This window comes from Setaria viridis, chromosome 3 (genome assembly GCF_005286985.2).
Source record: "Setaria viridis chromosome 3, Setaria_viridis_v4.0, whole genome shotgun sequence".
NCBI lineage: Eukaryota > Viridiplantae > Streptophyta > Magnoliopsida > Poales > Poaceae > Setaria > Setaria viridis.
In genome coordinates this window covers 6,676,963-6,704,802 of record NC_048265.2, presented here as the reverse complement: position 1 = coordinate 6,704,802, position 27,840 = coordinate 6,676,963, and the positions used below count along the sequence as shown (strand labels likewise).

The 27,840-nt window shown below is 47.7% G+C and overlaps 3 protein-coding genes across 12 annotated transcripts; 2 read left to right on the top strand and 1 right to left on the bottom strand.

Annotated features, from left to right (window-relative positions):
* Positions 1–8,043: 8,043 nt before the first annotated feature.
* Positions 8,044–19,163, bottom strand: LOC117848361 (uncharacterized). 10 transcript variants are annotated; one of them, XM_072292610.1, is made up of 8 exons: positions 19,017–19,163; positions 18,640–18,701; positions 18,488–18,568; positions 15,330–15,387; positions 15,046–15,232; positions 13,656–13,773; positions 8,995–13,571; positions 8,044–8,910 (listed from the first exon to the last, which is right to left on the bottom strand). In XM_072292610.1, the coding sequence occupies exons 7-8, from the start codon at positions 11,852–11,854 to the stop codon at positions 8,396–8,398; spliced, it is 3,375 nt and encodes a 1,124-aa protein (XP_072148711.1). In that variant the 5' UTR covers positions 11,855–13,571; positions 13,656–13,773; positions 15,046–15,232; positions 15,330–15,387; positions 18,488–18,568; positions 18,640–18,701; positions 19,017–19,163; the 3' UTR covers positions 8,044–8,395. The 10 variants fall into 10 exon arrangements, with proteins under 10 accessions (XP_072148711.1, XP_034585621.1, XP_072148710.1 ...); XM_034729730.2 differs by adding exons at positions 13,572–13,601; positions 14,086–14,430 and having other exon boundaries at positions 8,995–13,497; positions 13,715–13,773; positions 18,488–19,140; XM_072292609.1 differs by having other exon boundaries at positions 18,878–19,140.
* A 248-nt stretch (positions 19,164–19,411) lies between these two features.
* LOC140222339 (uncharacterized) lies at positions 19,412–23,386 on the top strand. Its single transcript, XM_072292611.1, has 3 exons — positions 19,412–19,789; positions 21,036–21,317; positions 22,094–23,386. The coding sequence occupies exons 1-3, from the start codon at positions 19,487–19,489 to the stop codon at positions 23,219–23,221; spliced, it is 1,713 nt and encodes a 570-aa protein (XP_072148712.1). The 5' UTR covers positions 19,412–19,486; the 3' UTR covers positions 23,222–23,386.
* Positions 23,387–23,534: 148 nt separating this feature from the next.
* Positions 23,535–26,152, top strand: LOC117848362 (tryptophan aminotransferase-related protein 1). Its single transcript, XM_072292612.1, has 5 exons — positions 23,535–24,536; positions 24,650–24,956; positions 25,053–25,333; positions 25,432–25,745; positions 25,838–26,152. The coding sequence occupies exons 1-5, from the start codon at positions 24,103–24,105 to the stop codon at positions 26,020–26,022; spliced, it is 1,521 nt and encodes a 506-aa protein (XP_072148713.1). The 5' UTR covers positions 23,535–24,102; the 3' UTR covers positions 26,023–26,152.
* Positions 26,153–27,840: the final 1,688 nt, after the last annotated feature.

The window sequence follows — 27,840 nt, the reverse complement described above, 5'->3', positions numbered from 1 at the left end:
TGGGGACTAGCCGTTAGGCCCGATACTAATGCTCATATTAGTACTGGGCCTAGTTGCAACCGGCACTAATGTAGTGGACGAAAGGTCCATTCTCCAGTAGTGTGTGGAGCACAATTTTGGTACTAGGAACATGTGAAGAGATCATATTCAGGTGAAGGGGGAGCGTGTTCGTTTTCATCTTTGTTGTAGAGGAGGTAAGGTCCAGTTACCTCTTCTAAGAGATCCTCCTCCATTTCTAGCTGGGTTGTTGAAACCAGGCGGTGACATTTTATCTAAGTACTTTCTTAAATCTATACGATCATATAATTCCATGTTTGCTTTCACATCGTTGGGTGCTAAAATTGACATGGGTATAAACAAGGGTCCCGTACCATACGTATTTAAAATCAATGGTCAGGTCCATCATCGAATTGGATCTTTGCTACCGGATGAGAGCAAGCCACCGACGTATGCACAACTTTGTATTTTGGATACTGAAAATGAGGTTGAAAATTGAATATCAATTTAAGTGCAGGTTCACTCACATTGCGTTGCCAAGCCTTCACTAGTAGAGAATAGACCTTCCATCCAGCGTTTTTAGTCCCGGTCGTTTTTGGACCTTGGACTAAAGGAGCTGTAGTTCCAGGTCCAAATTTTATAGTCTCTCGGAGTCCTTTTAATCCCGGTTGGTGGTTCCAACTGAGACAAAAGTGGAGCTTTTAGTTCTGGTTGGAGCCACCAACCTAGATAAATGAGCACGGAACCCATTAGTCCTGGCTGGTGGCTCCAACCGGGACTAAAAGATCCCTTTTAATCCCGATTGGAGCCACCAACCGGGACTAAATATTTTTCCCGCAGGCGGCCCCTCTCTCTCTACCTTATCTTCTTTCCTCCTCTCTCTTTCTCCCTTACCTCCTCTCCTTTTCTCCCTTATCTCCAGGCACAGGCGAGTGCGCGGAGGGAGGCATGAGCAGCCGGGGCCGCGCGGCTGGCACGGGAGCGCACGGGCCAGCGGGGCACGCGACGGCAAGGGCCCGGCGCGGTGTGGAGCTGCCCGATGCGGCGCCAGCGTGTGCAAATGCCTCATATTTGGTTGCTTGCTCCATTCCAGCCAGGCCACAAGGAAATAGTGATTGGTTGCATGAATGCACACAGAATTCAAAATAGGAGATGCAAGATGAGTTTGTTTGGTTGGCCGAATGCACCATGTTACAGTCATCACTTGAATGCATAAGGTGAAGTTACCACCAGCTACTCCATTGGATGAAATATCAGTTTGTCACAAGTCTAACATTACATACATTTTGAAAGTAAAACCACAATTATTATAGCTTGAACTAAGATTACTTCTGCCTCTAATAACATCATAACATCTTTAACATCCCAAGAAGCCTTCTTGATCTTAGGTTGAGCTGTAGCAGGTACCTCTTTTGCTTCAAATTTCGCACCATAAAATGCTACCATGGCTTCTTCTTTTGTCTTGTATTTTTTGTAGCATGCTCCCCTGAAGCTGCTAACTTGATCATGGCAAGCCTCTCAGCTTGAGAAAACTCCAGTTTGGTGGCCAACAGTTACCACATACCAGGACATTTCTGGAGAGTAAAGAGGAAAAACAAAGTATCATTGGTCAAAAAAAAAGTTAAGAATACTATAACAGGTTGATGACAGGTTGATGACAGGTTGACACATGATGATAACAGGTTAATGTAATATACAACATAATTGGCAAAGGACATATGCTCAGAACAGGTTGACAATAAGTAGAAATGGCATAGCATTAGATAACAGGTTTATAACAAGTATAAATGGCACAGCATCAGATAGCAGGTTGATAACAAGTTGATAACAATGTTGACATAGGATGATAACAGGTTGAACAGGAATGGCAAGCATCATTGGCAATTAGATGAAATCAACAAGCAACGAGATGAAACCAACAACCACATCACCAAAATGTCATGACATCAGGTAACTCATAGTTGAGTTACAAATCCAAATAGTCTAAGATGTACCGTACTAGCAACTAGAGTCAATTAGCAACTATAAGGTATAGTTAGTGAAAGAAAGGAGGTTAGCTGCAAAAAGATGGTTCAACAGATCAACTGGTCGGGAGATCAGGAGGCTCACTGCACAAAAAAACCACCATCTGATTAGCAGGATAGCTGCACAAAAGAAGCCCATTGCTTGATCAGTAGGGTCAGTGGCTCACTGCACGTAGTAGTGCTTGGCCAATAAGGTCTTCAACCACAGCACACGGTGAGAACCATTCATCTTCACAAATGCAGTACCATGAGCCTTGTTTCCAAGAAGGTGCTCATAGGCAGCCATAAGTGCTTCATCAGTGAATCCAGGTGTGAACATGAGAGCATCATAAAGATCAGGGTGGACATCCTCAGCCTTGGTCTGTAGAATGGCATTTGCAACATTGTTGACTGCATCAGTCATCCCAGTCATGACCAAAATGTCCCCCTCACTAAGCATGAACCTCTTCCTCTTATTTCTTGAATTAGACCCAGCTACAGCAGCATCCTGACTCTTGGGTGCCTTTCCAAGCACCTTTATCACATCATCAAGTTTCATGGCATCTGACTCAGAATCAGCAAAGTCAGAAGGAGAGCTTAAAGGTTGACTAGAGCCCATGGCAAACTTCCCTGTAGCTAGGCCATTACCAAATATGATCTACATCTGCTGGTAGTTTTCTATTAGCTTGTTCAACAGATTAGCATCCTTTGGGTGTGCCTGAAATCCAAAATAGGAAAGGTGAGCCTATGTTATCATCATGAATTTATGGAACCAATATGAGTGATAATGAAAGGATGCACACATTGATATGCCCCTTGTAGTGGTCATCCTCCAAAGTGATCATGAAGTTGTCCTTATCCCACAAAGCACCACTAAGTTCTCTAAGCTTTATCACCTTGATCCGCCTGTGCCTCCACTTGCGCAAATGGTTGTACACCTGGGTGGCAGTCACCTTATTGCCTGAGAACTCATGCACAGCCTTGGCAACTTGGTTCAAGTGCACTTCCTTAAACCCTTTGTCAGTTTTCACACCAGTGGAGATCAGCTGGTAGAAGCGGCGAAGCACAAATGCAGACATCACATTGGTCCATCTCATTGCAAGCCTTGGCTGCTGCCCAGCAGCACCACCAACCTGGCCACCAGCAGCGCCAGCAGCCTGGCCAGCAGCAGGCTGGATAGCATCTTGGGCAGCAGCTTCAGCAGCAACCAAGTCAAACTGAACATTCTCTTGTGCTATCTCCTAATGCATATGGTGCCACCAACTTAGATGTGAGGAGGAAATGAAGGAAGGAAGTAAACCTGGAACAACAGATCATCATTGCATAATACCCATTGCCTCAACAAAGAGTAAACAGAACAAGAAAACATCATTGCATAATGCCCAATGCCTCAGCTAAGTAAACACAAGAAATCATCATTGCATAATGTCCAATGCCTCAGGTAAGAATGAAAGAGAATGAATAAATCATCATTGCACACTTGTTCAATGTCTCAAGTTCAAAGGAAACAAAATGAATAAATCATCATTGCACACTTGTCCAATGCCTCAAGTTCAAATGAAACAGAAAAAATAAATCATCATTGCACAGGTGTCCAATGCCTCAGTTCAAAGTAAATGGATTAAACAAACAACATACAAACTTGTCCAATGCATAAGCTTAGGATCATACATTATCCAGAATATAAAGTGCAATAACCTACTACATGCATCTAGATGTGAGCATTACCCCTGTTTGCCCACATTTGATTAGCCCATTAATCTTTAACAGTAGCCCATGCTGCATTATCATCCATAGGAACCCTATGCCCATGACTAGTATTAGACTCCCAAGTGGACTTAAGAGGAATAAACTCATCAGTACCATGCCCAAGTATCCAATTGTGTAAAATGCAACATGCAAGGACCAACTTCACTTGTGTCTTGAATGGATAAAAATGTTTGTTGTCAATAATACAGAATCAATTTTTTAAAGCCCCAAAAGCCCTCTCAACTGTTACATGCAGACTTGAATGCCTCAAATTGAACAACTCTCTTGGATTGGTTGGATAGTTTCTACCACCAAACTCATTAAGATGATGTCTAGTGCCTCGATAAGGAGGAAGGAATCCAAGACAACATGCATATCCAGCATCTACTAGATAAAATTTCCCTAGAAAAAGTATAAACATGTATTAGTCCTATTGTAATTTAGTTTGTGATTTAATTTATGTAACCAATGAAGTTCATTACCTTGTGGAACCCTTAACCCATCCTCTCTAGTGCATCAGCTAGAATGGTGGCATCATGTGCAGATCCCTCCCAGCCAGCTAAGACATATGTGAATTTCAAATCAAAGTTTACTGCAGCTAGCACATTTTGAGTTGTATAGTATTTCCTGCCCCTAAATGCTGATTGCATCTTGGCTGGGACTCTAGCATAGATATGAGTGCCATCTATTGCCCCAACACAATCCTACATGAAACCGAACAATTTTTGTTACAAAATATGCACTCAAGTATGCAACATTTGTTTCTAAGGCTTACTACTGTATTATCTTAAAATATGGGTACCATCTTGAGTGATTTCTAATCTTAAGAGGTGTCTCACTTGATGAAGGCTTAATCATATCATGTCTAAGTTCACCAATAGCATACAACACCTCTTTGAAATGTCTACTCCATGTCTCTACAGACCTCCTCCAATTTTGGTGTATAACTCAAAATCTTTGGTTATGCCCAACAACATGAAGAAACATTGCAACTTGCTCTTCTACACTGCTATGTATGGTGTCTCTAAGCAAGGTTCTGTCCCTAAGCAAATTACATAGCTGAAAGAATGGGGCTCTTCTCATGCGAAGCATGTTTACACACTCTACATCGTTGCAGTTATAAATTTTATCCAAGTTTTTTGTCATTCCTCATCCATAGCACTCGTTGGGGCATAACTAATCTGAGGTTGTGAGCATTGACCCATTCTAATCCTATTCAGGAAGAATGCATACATGGCAGTCACTAGAGCAGCTGCATGAACAATAAGCATGCGTCTCTTGTCTTCAAGAGCCGTCTACATAAATAACAAGGAAAACACACATCATTGACATGGACAACTATGCTCAGATCAATATAACAGACATCATTGACATGGACAACTATGCTCAGATCAATATAATAGACATCATTTACATGGACAAGTATGCTCAGTTTAATGTAACAAACATCATTGACATGGACAAGTGTGCTCAGATGCATAGATAGGCATCATTGACATGAACAAGTGTGCTCAGATTAGATAGCACAAATTATTGGCAAAGAACATATGTGCTCAGAATATGATGAACCATCAACCATGAATAATATGAATCCATCATCATTTCCATCACAGAATAATCATTCAGAGCATCGTATAGTCATTTATGTGCAACCATAGGATTTCAATAGAGGGGTTGGGAAGAGGGGTAAGGGCTTTTTTATTTTACCACAACACAAGCACCAGGAAGCTGGTCAACGAACAGATCAACAACATCCAGAGGGAGGGGAGACTCATATTTGAAATCTTGCACAAAAGAACACCTCGTTCGAGTCACCAACCTACTGAAATACAAGAACATGGAAGCACAACTCGAGATCCAGAATGAGAAAAAGCAAGATTCTTACCTTTGAACAACAAATGATGGCAGATCCAGTGGGGGACTACATATTTTGCATGATTAAGTCACGAATCGATGTGATTTCACATACGCTAGGGGTATGAAATTGACAAAAACCAGAGACAAGTGGAGAAATCACTTGCCTTGCAGCACAGATTCGTGAAGAACTCGAGGCTGTGAATAAAAGAAAAGGGGAGAGGAAGGGAGATCAGAGCCTTCGCAGATCAAAAAAATAGAAAGAAGGGGAGATGAAGTGGAGGACCTCTCACCTGCAATGCGCCGGCGAAAGGTGAAGAGTGCGCGAGGGGGAGGGGGAGGGGGAGCGGTGAGGATTTATGGCCGGCGGATGGCGCGAAATTGGGGCGGTAACCCTAGAGCCTCCCACGTGGACGCATGCATGCAGTTTCGCCCTGCACATGCTCGCCCTCACGGCCATCGCCGCATCCCAGGAGCCTGGCTCCGAGGAAATGAAGGATCTGGCCGCACCTCGGGAGCCAGGCTCCAAGTGCCCTTTTGCATGCTGTGGGCCAAGCCCAGCAACGAGCCCAAGAAACCAATCACACGGAGGTCGCACGTGGGGAGCCTGAACGAGGGGGTGTGCAGCAAACCAATCGCACCCATAATTGCTAGATGCATCAAAATAATCCTTCAGCTCCTTGACCAAACCAGCATCCACCATGTCATCGACACGGTGATTGAGATATTCATTGAGAACCAATTCATTAGCATGGATCCAAAGGAAGCAGCTAGCATTGAAATCACAAGGATGGCCAATAATTGGCAAGAACAAAAGGATTAGCAAGTGAGGAATCAAAGTAATCAACAAGGAGTCCATGTATGAGTGAGTTGGGTCCACCTACAACGACTGGCATGAGATTACGCCTTACAATGGAAGTCATGAGTAGTAGCAGGAGCGACTCCAATAATAAGGTGATGAGGAATACCACATCGATCATGCATACTCACCTTATTGGTGGTACTATCAAGTTCGGCATAAATTTGCATCTTGTCGGCATTGATCACCTCGCCACCAATTACCTTGCATTGGCCACATCAATTGATAGCTTCGTCTTACCCATGCCCGTAGCACCCATTATTACCACGAACTTATTAGCCAACATTTGGGGAAAGATAGATCTAAGTAAAAAAAATCTGTGGTGGATTTAAGAACAAGGCTTTGTTCATGACTGGTGACGCGACAGGGTATATGAGAAATGGGAAAGTGCTTGAGTCCTGGAAACCTAGGTCTACATTCGGCCTTATCCCTTTCGAAGCTCACTTGTCCATGTATGGTGCATTATCTAGATATGTGTATAGCACATACATATTGTGAATAGATACACTACCAAAAAGGCGGCCATTGCCGCCTTTGACTTTTCGTATCCGTACTTGTGCACTTACTAACAACAAATTAGACTAAGTAGCCATCAATAGCAAATAAAAACATGTACACAGTTGTTCTTAAGAGGTAAACACAATTTCAAGTTTTTAATGTTTCATAATAATTAGTGGTACATATGTCTATCCATTACCAGGGGTATCAATCATGTATCGAATTATATTTAAGAACTAATTTGTTTTCTTTTAAATTAGAAAGAAAATTACTGGCATCATAGATGTGATAATTTTTTTATATGCTTAAGTGCAAATTAGGGTGTAATATAAAATGCAACTACAGAAAGAAAAACTCTAGGGCCTCTCATTGGCAGGTATTGTTCACAGGTGGGATAAAGTTCTAATTACATTTTATAAATGGACTAGAGAAGACATTCATGGAAATTAATTTGAAACGATTGCTAGGGAATAAAAAGTATCAAAAAAAGTTTATTTCCTTTGTTGACTATGAGCTCATAAAAGCTGGCTGACTCCAGGCTTTGAATTAGAAATGATGTATGGTCATGGAAAAAATTAAAGCAGAACAAAGCAAATAAGAAAATGCCATAGAAGCACCAAAAAATTTTGTAAAATCATGTGGTACGATAGACATGTGTTTAATAAAGATAGAATGTCCAGAATTTTAGGTAAACAGACATAAATTCATTTAAAATTCAAATCGAACTATACTTTAAACAACTTTTTTGCCGGTCGAAGAATCAAAGTTCCTATTTATTAAATACTAACTAGAACTCTCGAAACTCGATCCACGTTTGGATCACGTCCATGGTACAGATATTTTCAGCATAGTATGGCTCATGATTTCGGTTGTTCCTGGCCCATAGATTAGGTGACATGTGAGGTTTGAATGTTTAGTTTGCCCTGTGATGTAATGGCAGTAAAGCCATGTTCGTTTCCATCAATACCAAAATTATTCCCAAGGAATTATGCATAATCTATATGCTTTGGTGCTATACTAATTAGGTCACCCGCAGCGAAGCGCGGGCACCAGTGGCTAGTAGGGGATATGGGAGTCATGTGCTCTCTTTGGCAAACATCTTCATTGATCACAGATGCATTATTATCAATCATATAATTTACACTAACCTCCATTGCACTATGCCGGATTTATGGTACAGAACATTATTAGCTTTTTCCATGACTCATGACCCCACCTCTATGGATCACCTATATCACTAAATTCCCTACCACAAAGATTCCATTTAGTACCCACAAACACTAGGGTACACCTAGCAAAACGACGCAGCCCTAATACTCTCAAACAGAGCGCAACAATATCTGACCGGCGATCCATCTTTTCTAGGGTCCCCCGAGGTGTGTACACCCTCGTTTAGTCAACTCCGCACACTGCTAGCGGGCCCCATCTGTCCAGATCATCCCTCCCGGTTCTTGAGCAGGCTCTGTGACCCTGAACTTTCCCGGGCCTGGGCTTGAGCTTGGGCTGGCTGGGCCAAAGCCATCAACTTCGTCGGCGAAATGGGCTGCTTCGGGTCGGCCCATTTCCCCACTCCCGCCTCTGCTTCCGCTCCGCCGCCGCCTCCGGCTTTCCGTGCCTCGATGCCGTCGTCGTGCTGGATGCCGCGCAGCAGCGCCGCCACGTCCTTCATCATCGGCCGGTCCTCGGGCCGCGGGCTGGCGCAGAGCAGCGCGATGCCTAGGGCCTGCAGCATCTCCTGCACCTGCGCGTCCGGTCGGCCCTGCAGCCTCGCGTCGATGACCTCCATGGGCTCCCGCTTCCGGCAGAGGTGGTCCCGCACCCACTGCACCACGCTCTGCCCCTCGCCGAACGACGGGTCCAGCGGCCGCCGCCCGGTGATCATCTCCAGCAGCACCACGCCGAAGCTGTACACGTCGCTCTTCGTCGTGATCTTGGTCATGCACCCGTACTCTGCGCCCATCAAATGCAAGCCATCAATAATTCCGCGTTGGTTCCACGAATTTTAACGGCAAATTGAAGCTTATCGAAGATTACCCGGAGCGATGTAGCCGTAGGATCCGGCGAACGGCGGCGGCGACGAGTTGGCGCCCTCGTCGGCGAACCTGGCCAGGCCGAAGTCGGCGAGGCACGCCTCGTAGCGCTCCCCGAGAAGGATGTTCTCGGCCTTGACGTCGCGGTGGATAATGCCCGGCACGCAGTCGTGGTGGAGGTACGCGAGGCCCTCGGCGACGCCGACGGCGATCGCCAGCCGCACCTCCCACTCCACCACGGGGGTGCCGCCGGCGCTACCGCCGTGGAGCAGGCCCCCCAGGGTGCCGTTCGGGAGGTAGTCGTAGAACAGGAGGCGCGTGCGGCGGTTGGCCGCCCACCCAAGCAGCCGGACGATGTTGCGGTGGCGCACCCGGGGCAGCACGCCGACCTCGCACGCGAACGCCTCCGCGGACGCCTCGTCGCACGACCGGAACCTCTTGACGGCGACGGTGACGCCGCTCGACGGGAGGCTCGCGCGGTACACCGCGCCGGACCACCCCTGCCCGATGACGTTCGCCGGCGTCAGGCTGCGCGCAACGTCCGCGACGCCGATCTCCAGCTTCTGGTACAGCGTCACGTTCCACGGTGGCGACATCTCGCCGCCGTCCTTGTCCTCGCCGCCGGCCCGCACGGCGCGCCGGCGCCGGCCGAAGAGAATGAGCGCCGCGGCCACGAGGAGGACGGCGAGGGCGGACAGCAGCACGGCCATCGCGACGCGAGCGGCGCGGCGCGCGTCGCGCTCGCGGTCGCCGGCGTCGCCCGCGCACCGGGAGAGGCACAGCGCCGGGTTGCCCTCGACGTCGCTCGTGGGCAGCTTCGCGAAGAACGCCGTCTCCGGCAACCGGCCGGTGAAGCCGTTGAAGGATATGTTGAGCGCCACGAGGTTCTGGAGGGCGGAGAGCGTCTGGAGATCACCAGAGAGCTGGTTGTGTGACACGTCGAGCACCCCGAGCCTCACAAGCCCGGCGAACTCTGACGGGATTGTGCCGGTGAAGCTGTTGCAGCTGAGGTTCAGAGCGATCTCCAACCCCGGGATCTTGCCGATGCTACCAGGAATCTTGCCGGAAAGTGAATTGCCGCCGACGTCGAGGAGCTGGAGCCGGGTGCACGAACCAATCTCCGGTGGTACCGGCCCAGACAGCCGGTTGCCGCTGAGAATGAGCTTCGTGAGCGAGGTGAGCATGCCGATGTCCGAAGGGAGAGTGCCGCCGATGACGTTGTAGGAGAGGTCGAGGTATTGGAGCGAGAGCAAGTCCTGGAACAGCCCCGGCGGCAGCTCGCCGGCGATAGCATTGTCGTGGAGGTCGACGAAGGTGAGATTCCGGCACCCGGATATCTCCGCCGGCAGAGCGCTGGACAGCCGGTTCGAACCGAGATCAAGGAAGCTGAGATTCCCAAGCTTGCCTATCTCGGCCGGTATGGCGCCGGCGATGTGGTTGCCGCTCAACCGGAACCGGACGAGGGACGTGCAGTTGCCGATCTCCGGCGGCAACTCGCCGGACAGGTTGTTGTTGATGAGCAGCAGTTTGGACAGCCGCGGCAGCCCGAAGAGCGACCGCGGGATGGGCCCCGTCAGCGCGTTGTTGGACAGGTCGAGCGCTTCGAGGCTCTCACACCGGCCGAGCTCCGGCGGGATGGTGCCCGTCAGCTGGTTGGCCCAGAGGTAGAGCATGCGCAGCGACGGGAGGCCGCCGAGCACTGCGGGGATGCTGCCGGTGAGCTGGTTGTTGTCGAGCTCGAGGTCGGTGAGGTTGGTGCACCGGGCGAGCTCCGGCGGCACCGTGCCGGAGATCTTGTTCACGCTGAGCTGCAGCTGCTGCAGCGACGACAGGTTACCGAACGACGCCGGGATGTGGCCGGTGAGCCCGTTGAGCGACAGGTCCACCACGGTGAGCCCGGGGCACGACCCGAGCTCCGGCGGGATGATACCGACGAGCTGGTTCTGCCACAGCAGCAGGTTGGTGAGCTTCCTGAGCCCGCCGAGCTGTGCCGGGATGGACCCGGACAGCGCGTTCTCGTAGAGGTAGATGTTCTCGAGGCTTGTGCACTGGCCGAGCTCCGGCGGTATCGGCCCAGAGAGCAGCGCCGTGTAGATGGCCAGCGTGGTGAGGTTCTTGAGGCGGCCGAGGCTCGCCGGCAGCGGCCCGGTGATGCTGGTCTCGGCGAGGCCGATCATGGTGAGCCGGGAGCAGTTGCCGATCTCCGTGGGGAGCGCGCCCTGGAGGTTCTTGTTGCCGCCGCCGCGGAGCACCTCGAGGCTGGCCATCCGCCCGATGGCCGCCGGTATCCTGCCGGCGAGCTGGTTGTCGTAGATGATGAGCTCACGGAGAGCTGTGAGGTTGCCGATGGCGTCCGGGAGGGCGCCCTCCAGGCGGTTGGAGTTGAGGTACAGCGTCTCGAGCTTGCTCCCCTGCCGGCACAGCCCCGCCGGTATCGGCCCCGTCAGCGCATTGTTGCTGAGGTCGAGGTGCGCTAGCGCCGGCAGCTCTCCGAGCGCCGGCGGGATAGGCCCCGTCAGGTTCGCGCCGGTGAGGACGAGCCGGGACAGCGTGGCGCCCAGGGCGGTGAGGTTGGCCGGAACGCCGCCGAAGAGGTCGACGAACTGCAGGCTGAGCTCCGTGACGCCCCCGTTGGCGTCGCACGCCACGCCGGTCCACGGGCACGGCGACGCGTCGCTCGGCTTCCAGTCGGCCAGCGCGTCGCCGCCCCGCAGCGTGGCCTTCCACGCCAGCAGCGCCGCGCCCTGCTCGTCCACGGCGACGGCGCAGCCCACGCACAGCAGCAGCCACGCGCACGCCATGGGCAGCGCCGCCTCCGCCGCCCGCCATTTGCTTCTCCTACTCATCATAACGCCAAGACCCATACACAAACACGCACACCTGTACTGAATTGTAAGTGTATGACCAAGAACACGATAATTCTGTAGAACTGTAACGTACTACTGCTAATTGCCCCCCAAATCTTGGTCTTGCTTATGTCGCAAGACTAGTACAAACAGGGGAGGAAGACGAAGAGAGAGAAAGAGAGGCCATGAGAGATGGTGCAAGGTTTTTATATGCTTGTAGTTGCTGTGGAAGAAGGAGGCCAAAGGTTAGCAGTAAGAACAAGAAAGTGAGATCTAAATAGGCTATAGTTGAGAGAGGTAGGAAAAGGGTGTATTGTAGTGTAGAGTTTGATGAGGTCATGGAGAAATGGAGCTGTGTTTTTGTGCCTGCAGAATCTCTGGATCCAAGGTCAGTGCTGAACACTGAATACACCTCTGTCCATCTTTGTGGCCTCTAGCGCAGGGTAATTACTGGTGCTAAATGCTAGGTTACTGGTAGGATTGGAGGGTTAGGTTTTTAAAAAATTTGGTAGGGATCATACGCACCAATGACTAATTGCTTTGCAAGACAGTTTTTTTAATGGCGGCAACAGCCTTGATGCTCAGAGGAAAAGATGGTGCGCCTCACCTCAGAGCAGAACCACACCGGCGGCATCAGATCAGGCAGACAGTTAAGTAACTTCATGGAAAGCCTGTGTGTCACGGGAGATAAGATAAACTAACAGGCGGTTAGAGAAGCATTTTTTGACAGCAAGCAAGGACTTGGTTGCAGTTTTAAGCTTTACAGGGTCACAATTGAAGTTCAAGAACAAAAGAATGACAAGAACGGAGACTTGAAAGAAATGGGGATGCAATAAAAGGATACATCGATCAGTGGACTTCTGCAGTATTGCTTGCAACATACCTTGAGCATACCCACTAACTGCAAACTTTAGAATTCAGAAGAGTTAGTAAAATTTGCAGAACAAAGAAAAGAAAAATCGTTCAGCTAAACAAGGAGGCAGGTTCAGACGAGTTTCATTCATGCCAGAAGATAAAATACTACCACATTCATGTTCCTTTTATTTGAAATTTTGAATGCATATGAACACAATTTCTCTTGAAACTTTGTTGATCATCCACTGTTAATTAACGCAACAAATATAGCTATTGCTTTAATGTCATGGCATAAACAACCAGTAAGCCCTGCACTGTAATTACAATCATTGCAGGGTGACAATTGAACTGCTGTGATAGTAAGAATCTCCAGAGTTGAAAGTTAAAAAGGAGAATAAAAGGAGACATCACAGCTGGTGACCCAGTGGCAACACATGGCACAGAGGTGAATGAGAGCCAGTTCATTCCATGCAGTAACAATTATATAAACCTCAATGGCAGAGGCTGTTCCTTGGCAGATTATACTGGGAGGATTGGATCCAAACCCCTCAATGGAGTCGCTGTCACATGCCCTGGGTTAGATCTAATCTTGCCTTTCCACTGTTACATGCTTTGTTAATTACTGCTCCGTTGTACTTGGTATTAATGTAGAGGAAGCCGCCATCCAGCAGATGAAATATATATACTGGCAAAAGGGCAGGAAATTTTGCAGGCACACAGATCTAGATCTACCTTCCTGCACTTCCAAATTCCCATTGGTAAATGAGCTGTTTTGAGTAACCACAGCTGCGTTACCGATCCCGATCCTGTAGAAGATAATGGAACTTGCAGGGGATTTACATTGGAAGTAGAACTTCTGTTGCAGGGCGTGTTGTTTTACCTGAAAAGGTTATGGTACAAACTCCCGTTACTGCAAAAAAGAATAGATGTACAGAGATAAGTGCCCTGACCTCTGATAACTTACATGTACAGAGATTAAAGTCGAAGTAGAACCATCAGTAATCCATGAAATCAATGACTTACTACTTGCATGCTCTGATTGACTAGGCCGAGGAACAATGTTTACTCATTGATTGATGAACCTGACAAAGTACAATACAATAGAAATTGGTTACTGCTGATAAAATCTCAAGGCACATAAGTGCTCATGAACCAATCTATGAGCAGAGTTCATGAATATTGCGGGTAACAATGCAGCAGCAGGGAAGCTGAAAGCTGGCACTGAAAGGTTAACAATTCTTTACATAGACAGGAAGCAGATGAAGTGAGGAAGTTATGCTTGTTGAATACTGATAGAAGAGTTAGTTTTTAAAAGTACAATCATTTGCACAATGCACAGTTTCCAAGGTTTTCACCACATCATGATCCAGATCTACCGACCCAAAATTGTTCACCTGCGCCAGTTTGTTCCTTGATGCATATGGCATTGGCAGGTTTGTTGGCAAAATGTCAATGTATCTGTTCTTTGCATGGTGCTTGTGCATGCTGCGTGTAGTGGTACTTAAATCAACCAGTAGTTGAAAGGCATCTCAGTATGGCATATTTATCTTTGATTTTGTTAAGCAAAAGCGATCAAGTGATCACGTGAGGCAGTGGACTATTGAAGAATGGAGATACTTTCCGCGTGACTGCATCCACCCAACAATATTCCATTTCTTTTAGGCCCTTGTAGACATGGTGTGGCTATTGGTAATCATGTGCTTCATCTTTTGTTAGGGTGTAGCTAAATTTACTTAATCCTACAAACCAAAAGCCAAGGTGAGTTTCACGATTAGGAGAAGCAAAGGTGGACAAAATTCAAACTAAAAGGGGAAAAGGAGAGAGTATGAATATAAGAACTGAAATATTCAAAAGCTAGCTTGCAAAAGAACTGAAATATTCAAAAGCTAGCTTGCAAGTAACAGTAAGGATGAAAATGGTGTACATGAGAGACATTGACAAGGAGAGAATCTATGCATGACAGCATGAGGGGTGATGAGGTGGTAGGACACATGGAGAGGTTAAAGACATGGAGAATAGAATACACAAGGACAAGGGTAGACATCATGTGAGAAAGTGATGGTGGAACAGATAAACACAGATATCATTGGGGGAGGTGGACATTTTTAATGCGAGCAATTAAGGGCAGGGTAGACATGAATCAGCAATAAATAAGTGAATATAGCACTTAACTGGTGACGAGTGATGAACAAAAGGAGCCGTGGAGTGGGGGTGGCAACTAGTTTCCAAATTTTTGTCCTTTTGAGAAGGATTACAAAATTGGTGATGCTTATGCAGGGGAAAACAAACAGAATCGCCTGCTCAGCGGTACATTCCACATTTCAAAGGGAGATTCTAAGAGGAACAAAATGTACCTGCCGTTCAATATGAAGATAGCAGGGTTAATACATATTTTCTTCTTCAGATTTGTAGCCTTGACATGCTTGAAAACGATAGAAGCCTTCACAGTTGCAAACTCAAGGAACTATAATCAGGTAAATCCTTCTCATTTTACAAGCAGAATTCCAGAAATAAAATAAGCTTCAGACTTCAGAGCAGCAGCTGAGCGTCAGATGTCAAATTAATGAATGTCAGACATAAATCTTGCAATCATTTCATTTCCAAATAAAACCATAGATTAAAATCAATTATTCTGTACCAAGATCATAAATCTTCAATATAAACATCATTGAACACCAATCCAAATCATATGCTTGCTTCCTGAAGACATGAATAGAAGAATTTATCAGCAGTATCATCCAGAATCACAAGTCATATGACAGATAGTGATAAATTGCACTCCAATGGATTGTGAATCGGCCTATTTTCCATCAATTAGCTTGCAAGAAACAGTTGCCCTTATCCTTTCACAATTTCCACTGTAAACCTACTAATTCAAGAAATACAAATATAGAGTTGTAGACTGCACAAATCAATCAGTTCTTTGGCACGCACAGTGGAATGATTAGAAACTCAAATATAAAATTGGCAAGTTGTCAATTCACACTGAAGCTATACATATTTAGTCATTATTTAATTAACCAAGATAATTGTTCTTTAGAGAACATCTCGAGAGCAGTGCCCGGGTTCTATGGGTAGTGGAATGGAGTCCTTTGATCTCTTTCCGCTCTAAGCAGCAATTAAACCAAAAGTATCCATATAGTATAGCTGTAACCATCTTTCTCCACTTTGTGACCTAATCAGCTTTTATCATATGCACTTTAGTTTTGTTTTTGAGGTGGGTGTGCACATTTTACACTGATATGAACGTAATTATGCGGTATATTCGTTGCTTGTCCACCAGCAGCTTCAATCTTCACCAGAAATTAGAAGGTTGTTAACGATTCCCAAGAAAGACTAGCTTTTCTTTTCACTGCATGGCTATGCTATTGGAAATAGATTATTTGATGACAGTGCAAATTAGGTATGAGATTAAATGGGTCATGCAATTAGAAAAAAAGAATGTCTAGTTGCGGTGGTTCCACAACTCTATTGCACTGATCTCGCGCAAAATCAGAAGTTCTGTTCATTTAGATAGTTGTGTACTTCTGAGAACATCACTCATCGAGTCATCGAGAAATCGACTCATCGTACTAAGGTTCCAGTTCATGTACAGCATATTCCTATGTTAGTTTCTTGAAATAATTGCGAAGTTCCATGGTCAAATATCGACATGATACAGGAACCTAAATTCCTAGGTACATGCTTCCAAAACAGAGGACAGAATCCTTGCATTGACCGTGAAAGAGAATTGCATCTACAGTAAAATACACCTAAGAACTCATGATAAAGGAGAGGTAAATGCAAATGCATTCACCATGCTTGATAGTGCACCTGAACACAAGTATAGACTCTACCAGCCAGTGGAACAGTTAGTGGACTGACACTTTATCTTAATGATAGATGAAGGCATAACAAAACAGCTCAGGTATAGAACGAGCTTACATGATCCAGAACATTTGAAAACTATATGCGATAAACATGACCACCAAAATAGAAGTCCCCAGGAAGGGAATGTGCTCCATTGCACTGCTCATCATATGGGAAATTTGTTCTCTCTTAATGAAATGACACGCAGCTCTCCTGCGTCGTTCGAGAAAAAAATATGGAAAATTTGGAAGGAACGGAACAGGCGTGTATTCAATCGAGAGGAGATGGCAACCAGCGCATTAGTCGCAAAAATAAAGGAAGAAGCCGGAGCGTGGATAATAGCAAGGCAAAGGACTTAGCGTTGTTTTCATCTAAAGAGTAATTGTGTAGTCACATGTATTCTAACCGGTTAGCTGGCTGTAACTCCCTTCTCTATCAATGAAATAGGCACAATCTCGTGCCCATTCGTTTAAAAAAAAGAAAACTTTATGCGAACCAACTTTGTGCGAGGACTTAATGGGAAAGCATTGCAGAGACAACCAAATGTAATATAAGCTGTACTATGCACTAAATGTAACAATTTGCGGGATGGATTGCATCACCTTGTAGTGGTTCCTGAAATTAAGGTACCTGTCCATTGTTGTAGGTATATAACAACTAAAGAGAAGCAGGAATGGCTCAAAAGTATGGGTGGACTTACACTTGGACGGTGTCAAAACAAAGAATCATGGCAGAATGCCATGATCCAAAAAATAAGACAAAAATGAAGTCAAGTTAGCTTTTTGCAAAGCAGAAGGGTAGAACCGGGCAGTATGTCATGGTCCAAAAGGCAGACCAAACTGATGTCATGCAGAACTTTTATTTCTCTAAATGCTAATTGATGAGAAAGTTGTTTTCTCCAGGCTCCAGCTCACAAGCATGGGCCCTTGCTAAACAAGTTTATAGTCTCGTGCCATGAAATCTTAACCAAGGGTGTTTGAGGCAACTATCAACTGAGAGTACGGTGCACGGTGCACCGCAAATAAATCAATGAAGATAAAGTACTACAAGGTATAATGCAGTGTTGATATTGTGATAACATAGCAAGAAGATCAGAACAACTGTAAACGATCTTTCAAAAATAAAAGAACAACTGTAAATATCATTCGAGCTATATCTTATATTATGATAAAGTCATCTTTCATGGTGTTTATTTTAAGATGCACACCTACTCCGACTCTAGGGAAAACACCTTTACGTTTGCAATACAGTAAAGTTAAAAAACCAAACATATGCACTAACATGAAATTTGGAGGAACAGATGAAATCTGTCGCTGCTGATTCTGTATCATCTAGCAAGAGAATCTGTTTATCATTTTCAAGAACGTGAGAACCTGTGTCCCTTGTATTAAGTGTGGTTAACTGCTACTTTTCCCAACTCTCAAGGAACTGAGCCTGGCTCAGTTGGTTGTGCGTGTGGAATTGTGGATGTACACTCAGACAACCAAAGTTTAAGTCCTTGTTAAGGTGAATTTGGGTTTCTATTTTCTTCTTAATATAAAAGCCAACTAGTTCCTCTTCCTCCTAGGTTGGTCTAGTACTGTTTTTTTAATTACTTTTCTCAATTCTCTGCCAGCTAGGCCACCTAAAAGTTAGCAGTATCTGATCATGAGTGCCCATTCGATCTGTCCCTCACTTTTTCATCTTCTCCATGAAGGCCGCAGCCCTCCTGATTCCACAACCAGCATCTAACAGATGATTCAAAGAAGTAGTAGTTCAATTGCCAAAAGCTAGACAAGGGATAGCAAACAAGAAGAAGAAATGATCATAAAATCAAAAAGAGGATGTTCGTTCAAAAAATCAAAAAGAGAAGAAACAGATCAATACTCTGAAATTTGTAATTGTATAACCAACAGCAGTAAGAAGATGTTAGTATCAATGAACGAAAAACCGGAACAAAGGATTCACGTGCCTTCAAGCGACCTTGAAATCCCGTTGAGAAGTCGACTCCACACTGGCAGGCCACCATGGCGCACTGTGCATTGGAAGCTGCAATACAGGGTCACCGTTGGTACTAAGTAAATTAGGGGACCAGATAGTTGTGCGTACTGGAATGTCACCTCCAGCCCATGCAGCTCCTCTGATACATATATGCAAGGCACATATCATCCTAGGATGCTTGCTGCCATTGCACAGTCAAAAAGGATCAGCTTAGCTATGATGAATTCATGAATCATGAAGGAATGAATGATGGCATCTTAAACTTGAAGCACACTCCTAAGACTCAAGTAAAAAAAAAAACAAAACTATCAGTATCTAAACCCTATATTTTCTTGAGATTCGAACCAGAAGAATTACTCGAAAAACCAAACCACTCCCGCAATTCGGAATTCCTTCTCCGTTCCCTTCGATTTGCGCGGCAGCGCGAATCGGTTGCAGAGAAGCCGCGAGGAGACGAGGAGCCTCCAGCTGTAAGTGGGTTCTAGAGAGTACACACCTCGCGCTTGCGCCGCACCAGGGACGGACTCGCGGCCGCCCCGATCCCCCCGCCGCCGCCGGACCGAGGCGAGAGGCAGAGGAGAGGAACCGACCGAGACGTGCCGTCGTGCTCGTCGGCGACGGCGTCGGCTTTTCGACATTTGGTTTCGATTGGGCCTTTCCTCCAGTCAGGCCAATTTCTATAAGCCCATTATCGGTTTCGGCCCACCCAATGGTGGTAAAGCATATCAAGAAGGAGCAGGCCCTAACAGGCCAGCCTAGCCCAATTTGTTTACCGAAAAGGACTCCAAATGTTCAGTCAACTACGCGTAGTCGCAAGACGCAGCCCAAGCGGCACGGCTTAATCGCGTGGGGTAATTAATAAATCGATTAACTAAAATTATTAATCACTTGCCTCCCTCGCAAGCATAAGCTTCCGCTTCCGCCCCCAACAGCAGCTCTGATCGGCTCACCCGCCGTCTCGCCGCGATGAACGCGTCGCAGTTCATGGACAAGCAGATCCAGGGCCTCGCGGCCTCCGGCGCCGCCGCGTCCTCGCCGCCGGCATCCGGCGGCCTGGTCGATCTGATGAGCCCCGATCCGCAGGAGGAGGCGGAGAGCCACGCGCACCGCCCCCACCACGGCGAGGTGCTGCCCAGCTACGACTTCCAGCCCATCCGCCCCGCCAGTAGCGCCAGCGCCAGCGCCAGCGCCATCCCCGTTGGCTCGGCCCCTGCGGCGGGCGCCTGGGGCTCGCTCGACTCCAAAGCCGCGTCTCCCAACCCCCTCAAGGTATACTATCCTGCTCGTTCCCCCGCGCCGACGGCTCAGCTGATAGATGGATCTGTTCATAGTGCCCTTTCACTCGCAAATCGAACAAAAATTGTCGAAGTTGTTTTTAGGTTGCGTGCTTCGTAACACTGGGAGTTTAATTTGATTAAGTAGTTGGTGACGGCGTAGTTCACGATTTAGTTGGGAATGAAGGATTTGGTACGGTTGCTCACTTGCTCCTGGCATCATAAAGACAAACAAAGGAAGTAGCCTTTTTGGCTCCGTTGTTTGTGAAAGTTGATGCCTAGAGATTCCTCACAAAAAAATAGAGTATATGCAGATGTGATGCGTTTTCCTTTATCTACAGTGTGTATGATGACTTTGATTTCTTGTTACGAGTTGCCATTGCTTGGCTTATCCTATAGACAAAGCCCTAGGCTCTTTACGGAATTTGCAAATGACTATCGATATGACTAATGAGTTCTCTAACTCCTTGTACAATTGTTTCAGCCTTCCAGTAGCAACTTATCTTGGTACAATGCACTATATATTTGTGCTCTTATCTTTTTCAAAGCAGTGCTACATATATGTGTCCTTAAAAACATTGCTCAAAATTTGCCCCTTGCTTTTGTGCTCTGTGGTTTACCCCTTGCTTTTGTGCTCTCTGTGGCTGCACTTGCTGACCATGGGCCTTTTATTTTCTGTATAGTGCATTCATGTGAATGTTGTTTTCTATGACTTTGTTAGGAGAAAAACTACTGGCTGTGCTTTTTCTTTACTGGAGTCATTCAGGAAAAAACATTATCATTTCAGTGTGTTAACTTCCTTATGCCTGTTCCTCCAGCATTGTTGAACTTTCAGTGATATAGGTTACAATGCTACATTCCATGCTTCAAATTCATACTGTATGTGTGCTTGCAAAGTCAGCACTATATTTGTGTTTTCAAATTCAGCATTATGTCATCATTATGCGCACTTTATGTATTCATGATAGTATATACTTCTTATTTGCTCTAATACAAGAATCATTAGTTTGGCCCATGCAATTTAGTGACCACTGTTTAATTTCTAACATGCAGGACACAGAATCCCAAGTCCATTCATTTCATCTATTTCTGTAAATTGTAATAACCAGTCGAGCATAAATTGTCTTTTTCAACATGATGCATGAATAATGATTGTCTGTCAATCCACATGATTATAATTGATATCACTGCCTTGTTATAATCACTGATTATAATTGTTTGTCAATTCTCCTATGGTGCAGACTTCTGGTGTATTGGAGCCTCATCACGTGCTAAAGAAAGTTAGCCATGAAGAAGAGAGGAGCAACTTTAGTGCAGTCACTATAGTGGATATCGATCGTACCATGAAGAAATATGCTGACAATCTTCTACATGCACTTGAAGGTGTAAGCTCAAGGCTTTCACAGCTGGAGGACAGAACGTACCATCTTGAGAACTCTGTTGGTGAGCTGAAGTTAACCATTGGGAACAACAATGGAAGTACTGATGGAAAACTGAGGCAATTTGAGAACACACTGCGTGAGGTAAGATCCTGTTGCTGTAACACCCTCCTCCTCCCTGTGTGTCCTCTCTCCTCTTTTCTATGCTGGAGAATGAACCATTATTTTAGTTCTAATCTTCTTATAGTATTGAATATCTAATCTCTTTCTTTACCTCACCTATGTTTGTGACTCTCTTATACAACCTTTTTCTATACTCAAGCATTTTTGTGTTTTACTACTGACATTGAACCTATATCACTTATATGCATTGTTATCATTTCTATTTTTATTTCTAGCGGTTCATAGGTTGCAGCTGGGTACTTAAACTCGTATCATTGTTTATGATTGCTAACTTTATCTGTTCTAGGGATGTGCTGTATAATCTTTGGCTAATTTGTAAGGAGAATTGGCAATATGCCACCATCTGAATTTCTGTGTTAGTATAAAGTTTCTTTCAGCCCCAACCAAAGTTTTGGGAGCATGTAGATGTATCAACATCAATTTTATTTATGACTATGTTATTTGTAATATGAAAACCATTTTTATGTGCTGTCCTGCTTTATGTTTCCATTTATATTAACTTTTACATTTGTATCACGCGTGCTTCGTCTGATGGTTTATGTGTGTTCGTGTGGCATGTCCGCCTGTGTCACTCTTTGGTCTTTATCTTTCTATTGTGATTTTCCTGTTATAATTTTCTGGGCCATTGTAGGCAACTCCTCATTTGCTGCTCATTTGTACCAATCTGTTGTGTACCATAATTCCATAACAGTTGTGATGTTTAGTTCCATGATTAACCCTCTATTCACAACTTGCAGGTTCAAGCAGGTGTGCAGATTTTGCGTGACAAGCAGGAAATTGTTGAGACCCAGATCCAGCTTGCAAAGCTCCAAGTTCCCAAAGCAGAAGATGTTCAATCAGAAAATGCTGATGCTGGGCAGGCAGACTCACGGCAGCAGCCAACTCCACCCCAGCAAACCATTCAATTGCAGAACCAAGCCCCTCCCCTTTCCCAACCACCAGCACCGCTGCCTGCTCTTCCTGCTCCAACCGCGCCACCTCCGCCTCCAATTCAAAACCAACCTCCACCCCACTTCCCTGGCCATGTACCACCTCCCCAGGTTACATCAGTCTCACTTGCTCTGCCAGCACCTGCAGTGTCGTCCATAGCACAGGAAGCTTATTATGCCCCATCGTCACAGCCAACTGAGGCCACCCACCAGCAATTCCAAGCTCCACCAGGTCCGCAGCCTCAGGCGGCACAGCCTCCACCACCCCAGCATTACCAAACCCCACCTCAGTTTACTCAATATTCTCAACCTCCCCATCCTGCAACTGTTAACCCCTCAGCTGCACCTCCACCCCCAGTGCCCCAGCAACCTGAAGAGCCAGCACCGTATGGCCCTCCTGCTCAGAGCTATCCACCAAATGTCCGCCCACCGCCTCCTTACATGCCACCCCCTAGCGGACCTGCTGCTCCTTTCTACGGGCCAAACCCTGGCATGTATGAGGCTCCTCCTGCTGTCAGGCCAAACTCTGGGCCACCACCGCCCTATAATGCTGGATACAAACCACCAGGTGCAGGTGGTTTCTCTGATTCTTATGGTTACACCGGGTCTCCGTCCCACCATGGTAACGCTGGAATGAAGCAGCCCTCGCCCTTTGCCCCTCCCGGGGGAAGCGGCGGCTATGGCAGGCTCCCCACAGCTCAGGTGCTGCCCCAAGCCGCACCAGTCAGCTCTGCACCAGGTGGCTCTTCCGGCACCAGAGTGCCCATCGACGACGTGATCGACAAGGTGGCCACGATGGGGTTCTCGAAAGAGCAGGTCAGGGCAACAGTGCGCAAGCTGACCGAGAACGGGCAGAACGTGGACCTGAACATGGTGCTCGACAAGCTGATGAACGATGCCGACACCCAGCCTCAGAGGAGCTGGTACGGGCGGTGAGCGGAGCTGCCCGGGCTGGTTCCTGAGCAGAGAGCGCTGCCTGTGTATATCTCTGAACAGTCATGGTGCCACCATTCTTTTACATCCACCATTGAGTTTACAACGTCAATTGTAGTTAACTGTTACCCGCTGTTATGATGATGCACGAGCAACCATGTTATTTCCTGATCTGAGTGTTCTGTGCCAAGGCGTTTGGTTTTGGCATGAGGGGCCGTTCACGTGCTCTGTACTGTGCCCGCATACTTGCCGTTGCCGCCTATCGCTGTTGCGAGTGATTCCAGGTAGAATCTTGTATTTTTGTGCTTGAGACGACACGCCCTGTGGCATCTCGTCAGACGATGTTTTCCTTTTCGATGACTCGTTGGACGCCGCCTTCGCCCTTCGGGGTTGCCGATACTCAGAAATGTCTTGTAGCGGAGCGTGATCTGTCGCTGTACAAGAACTTTTGAAGTTTGCTTTTACGATGTTACTGAACCCCCCCGTCGCGTGCAATGGATCCAAGAAACGTCACAGCTCGATACAATCACCGTCAGAATTCCTCCTCTCAGCGGAACGATTTCCAGGCGCACCCGTCTCGCTCATGACACAACACTTTCCTCCTTGTGCCACGAATCCAAGCCTGCTTGGATAGCGCTACCAGTGTCAGCCCCAGGACCACACACCACGAGCCCCTTGCTCCCGCACGAGCCGTGCCGGGGTTGTGCTCGTGCACCATCGATCCATCCAAAGTTCGCTGCAACGGGCTCGCCGCCATCGGTCGCTCCAAAGTTTGCTGCAACAAGCTCGACGCAAAAGGCACGGCCGCCGTCGTCCGCAAGCAACCGCCTCCGCCTCCTGTCGCCTCTCCCCTCGTCGTCCAGCGCCGCGGCACGCCGCGTGCGATGCGCGGGCAGCGTGTCGTGAGCACCGACCGGGTCTTTAAATCCAGGGGCCGCTTCCTCCTCGTGCTCGCCAGCCGCCCTCGTTGTCAGCAGCACGGCCGCAAGATAAGGCTGCTCCGCCGCTGCCCTGCCGGCAGCGCCGTGTTCGCTTCCGAGTATCCCGTTCCCGTTGCGACGATGGTGGCCGGTGGCGGTGAGAGGCCGTGGGCGCCGGCCGGCGCGGCCGGGCTCGCCGTGGGGGCGACGCTGCTGTGCAACGTCGCCTCCCTCGCGTACCTCCTCCGCGGCTACGTCGTCGACGGGCGCCGCCGCCGCCGCCAAGGGTGCGCGGCGAGGTCGGGCGCGGACGACGGCGCGCTGCTGGCGGACGAGGAGACCGAGGCGCCGGACCACGCCGTCGCACTCCCGCCGGACGCCGTCCTCAACCTCGAGCTGTGCGCGCCCGCTAACTCATCTTCCCTCGCCACGTCGCGTCGCGGCACTAGCTAGGTAACTGCGTCTCGGACAGAGCAGGTGATCTCAAGGCTTTGGTTTGCCGTGCGTGCAGCGGCGACCCGACGATGTATGAGGCGTTCTGGCGGGAGGTCGGGGACCGCGCGGCGACGGTGATCCGGGGGTGGCAGGCGATGAGCTACTTCTCCGACCCCGACGCGCTCTGCTGGTTCCTCGAGCCGGAGTTCGAGCGCGAGGTGCGCCGGCTCCACCGCGTCGTCGGCAACGCCGTGGTCGACGGCTACCACCTCGTCGTCGGCACCGGCGCCACCCAACTCTACCAGGCCGCCATGTACGCGCTCAGCTCGCCGGCGCGCGGGGACAAGCCCGTCCCCGTCGTCTCGCCGGCGCCGTACTACTCCGTGAGATCACTCAGCACAGAGTGTTAGCCTTGCTGCTAGATATTACATCATTTAAAACAAGCAAATTGATTTGGTGATTTTTGTCCTGCGTGCCAGTCGTATCCGCCGCAGACGGATCTCCAGCTCTCGGGGTTTTACCGCTGGGCCGGTGACGCCAGCACGTTCGCCGGCGGCGAGTGCATCGAGCTCGTCTGCTCGCCCAACAACCCCGACGGCGCCGTCCGCGAGTCCGTCATGAGCTCCGCCGCCGGTGCCAAGCCGATCCACGACCTGGTCTACTACTGGCCGCAGTACACGCCCATCACCGGGCGCGCCGCCCACGACATCATGCTCTTCACCGTGTCCAAGATCACCGGCCACGCCGGCACGAGGCTCGGGTACGTATCGATGTCTGTCCAATTCCCGGCGAGCAAAGCAAGCAATGCAGCAGCGTCGGCGCATTTCTGACAACGGCGGCGATGGGTGGTTTCCTCAGGTGGGCGCTGGTGAAGGACCGCGAGGTGGCGAAGAAGATGGTCTACTTCGTCGACCGGAGCACCATCGGCGTGTCCAAGGACTCGCAGCTGCGCGCCACCAAGATCCTCAGCGTCGTCTCCGACGCCTACGAGGCCCCACCGGCCGGCGACGGCGGCGCTGCTGTGCCCCGCCTCTTTGACTTCGCGCGGCGGCGCATGGAGGAGCGCTGGCGCACCCTGCGCGCCACCGTGGCGGCCTCCGGCGCCTTCAGCCTGCCGGAGGAGATCGCCGGCTACTGCGACTTCAACAAGCAAACCGTGGCAGCTTGTCCTGGTAACAATCAACTGCGATTCGCCATTGCCACCGCATAATTCAACAGATCGATTCTGAATTATCCTCGGATTTGGTCTGTTTCTAATTTGCAGCGTTCGCGTGGCTTCGGTGCGAGAAGGAAGGCGTGGAGGACTGCGCCGAGTTCCTCGCCGGCCACAAGATCGTGGCTCGCGGCGGGAAGCAGTTCGGAGGAGACGCGCGGTGCGTCAGGATCAACATGCTGGACAGGGACCAAGTGTTCGACATGCTCGTGCAGCGCCTCTCCGCCATAAACTGAATAGACATAGACTGAATAATATGCATGGAGTGGTAGCAACCAACCATGGAATAAATTGAACCCGGACGATTATGGTGTTCGTTATCTCAGCTTAATCTCTCATCTATGCAATTTTGGTTTGTTTCTACAATTTGGACAGAATCCTGCCAATCATTAATGTTATATATTAAAAATAAAATCTACTCACAATGTGCTCAACTATACTCCTATCACTTTAAATTTGTAAACAAATAATAAAGGATTATGGTATATCATGAAACCATATCTTAACTCATGGTAAAGCAAAACACCGCTCTCGCCTTTTAGGGCGTGGGTTATCCCTTTCAGTAAATTAGTTGGTTTAGACTGGAGGCATACGCATCTTCTCCTATCCTGCTTAAGTTTGTCCTAAAAAAATTGTAATCGCTTGAACTCCAGGACGGAAGGGTACCTCTTTTAATGAGTATCTTGCATCATGCCATCAATTTCTTATTTGTTTCTTTCGAGTGTCACCAATATCTTGTTCTTCCAATAGACAGTCTATTAACAAACTCACTGAGCACAATAATTCCTTAATCGTTTGTCATTAATTATTTAAAGCCCTCAAGGGACCTAGCCGTACTTTTGAGGAATTCCTCTTTTACGGGGATCAATGACAAACTTATAAATGATTTATAAATAAACTTTGATTTCTGTGATCAAATCTACATATTGGCAAAAAAATTTTGCAAGAACTCCCCTTGGCATTCGTAGGTTGCAACAACAAGTGTGAGAGTGAATAAAAAATAAATGTGATGCATATACCATAAAACTAAAACAAGGAATTACATCATATAGTTCTCATCCTAACATAAACAAGTTCTTACAAGCCATAAAGTTCAAGTTCTAACACATCACGCGCACAATCACACATTATGTTTACATGTCCAACATCAAGAAGAGATATAATTGTCTGTACCATACATATTGACTACATAGTGTTTATCGTTTGATTTTTTTCATATTCGAATAGTTTGAGTTAGTTTTAAGTTTGGAACGGGAAAAATGCTAAAACATTGTATGGGCCAAAATCCATATGGCTCCTGGACAACATCTCTTTTCTCTCTTTCTTTCCTTCCTTTTTCCAGCCGGCCCACAGTACTCACCTTTTAAGGGCGTGCCTGGCTCATCCATCCCTCTTTCTCCCTTACTAGAATGCAACTCCATCCTTCATTGCCCTTTTCCTCCCTCCCTCTCTTTTCCCTAAGCTAAGCGTCTGAGCACAATAGCACCGTTGTTGGCCGCTCCTAGCCACACCGACCACTCACCTTCCTCCCTAGCCCTACCTTCAAGATCACTAACCCCTTCCTACCCTCACTCGCTCATTTACGTACTTAATCAGCCCCTAATGTCATGTAATTGCCATTCAAGTGGCCATCATTGTGGAAGCTGCCGCTCAAATCCGCTTCCCCCTAAGCCTTTCCTTCCTTACAATTACCATGCCATGGTGCTCCTCATTTACCCCCTTTAGCCACCCTCACAACCACTTCCTTCCAGTGTCTCTGTTCATTGCCATAGATACCATGGTAAGAAGACCCTGTGCCGGTTCTCCTTGCTGTAAAGCCACTTCCCATAGCTCTCACTTTTTTGTTGCAATCATAGGGACCCAACGAAACCACCCTGCCGCCTCTTTATGAGAATCCAAGCTTGTGACACCATCCTCACAAAGCTCTAACCCTGCACTAGTCCTCATCGTCACCAACTACCCATTGTGCATCTCCAGTTCTCCACCCAAATTGAAGGCACGAAAAGCTCCACATCCCCACTTTCTTTTTTTCGATGCTCACCGGTGAAATAAGG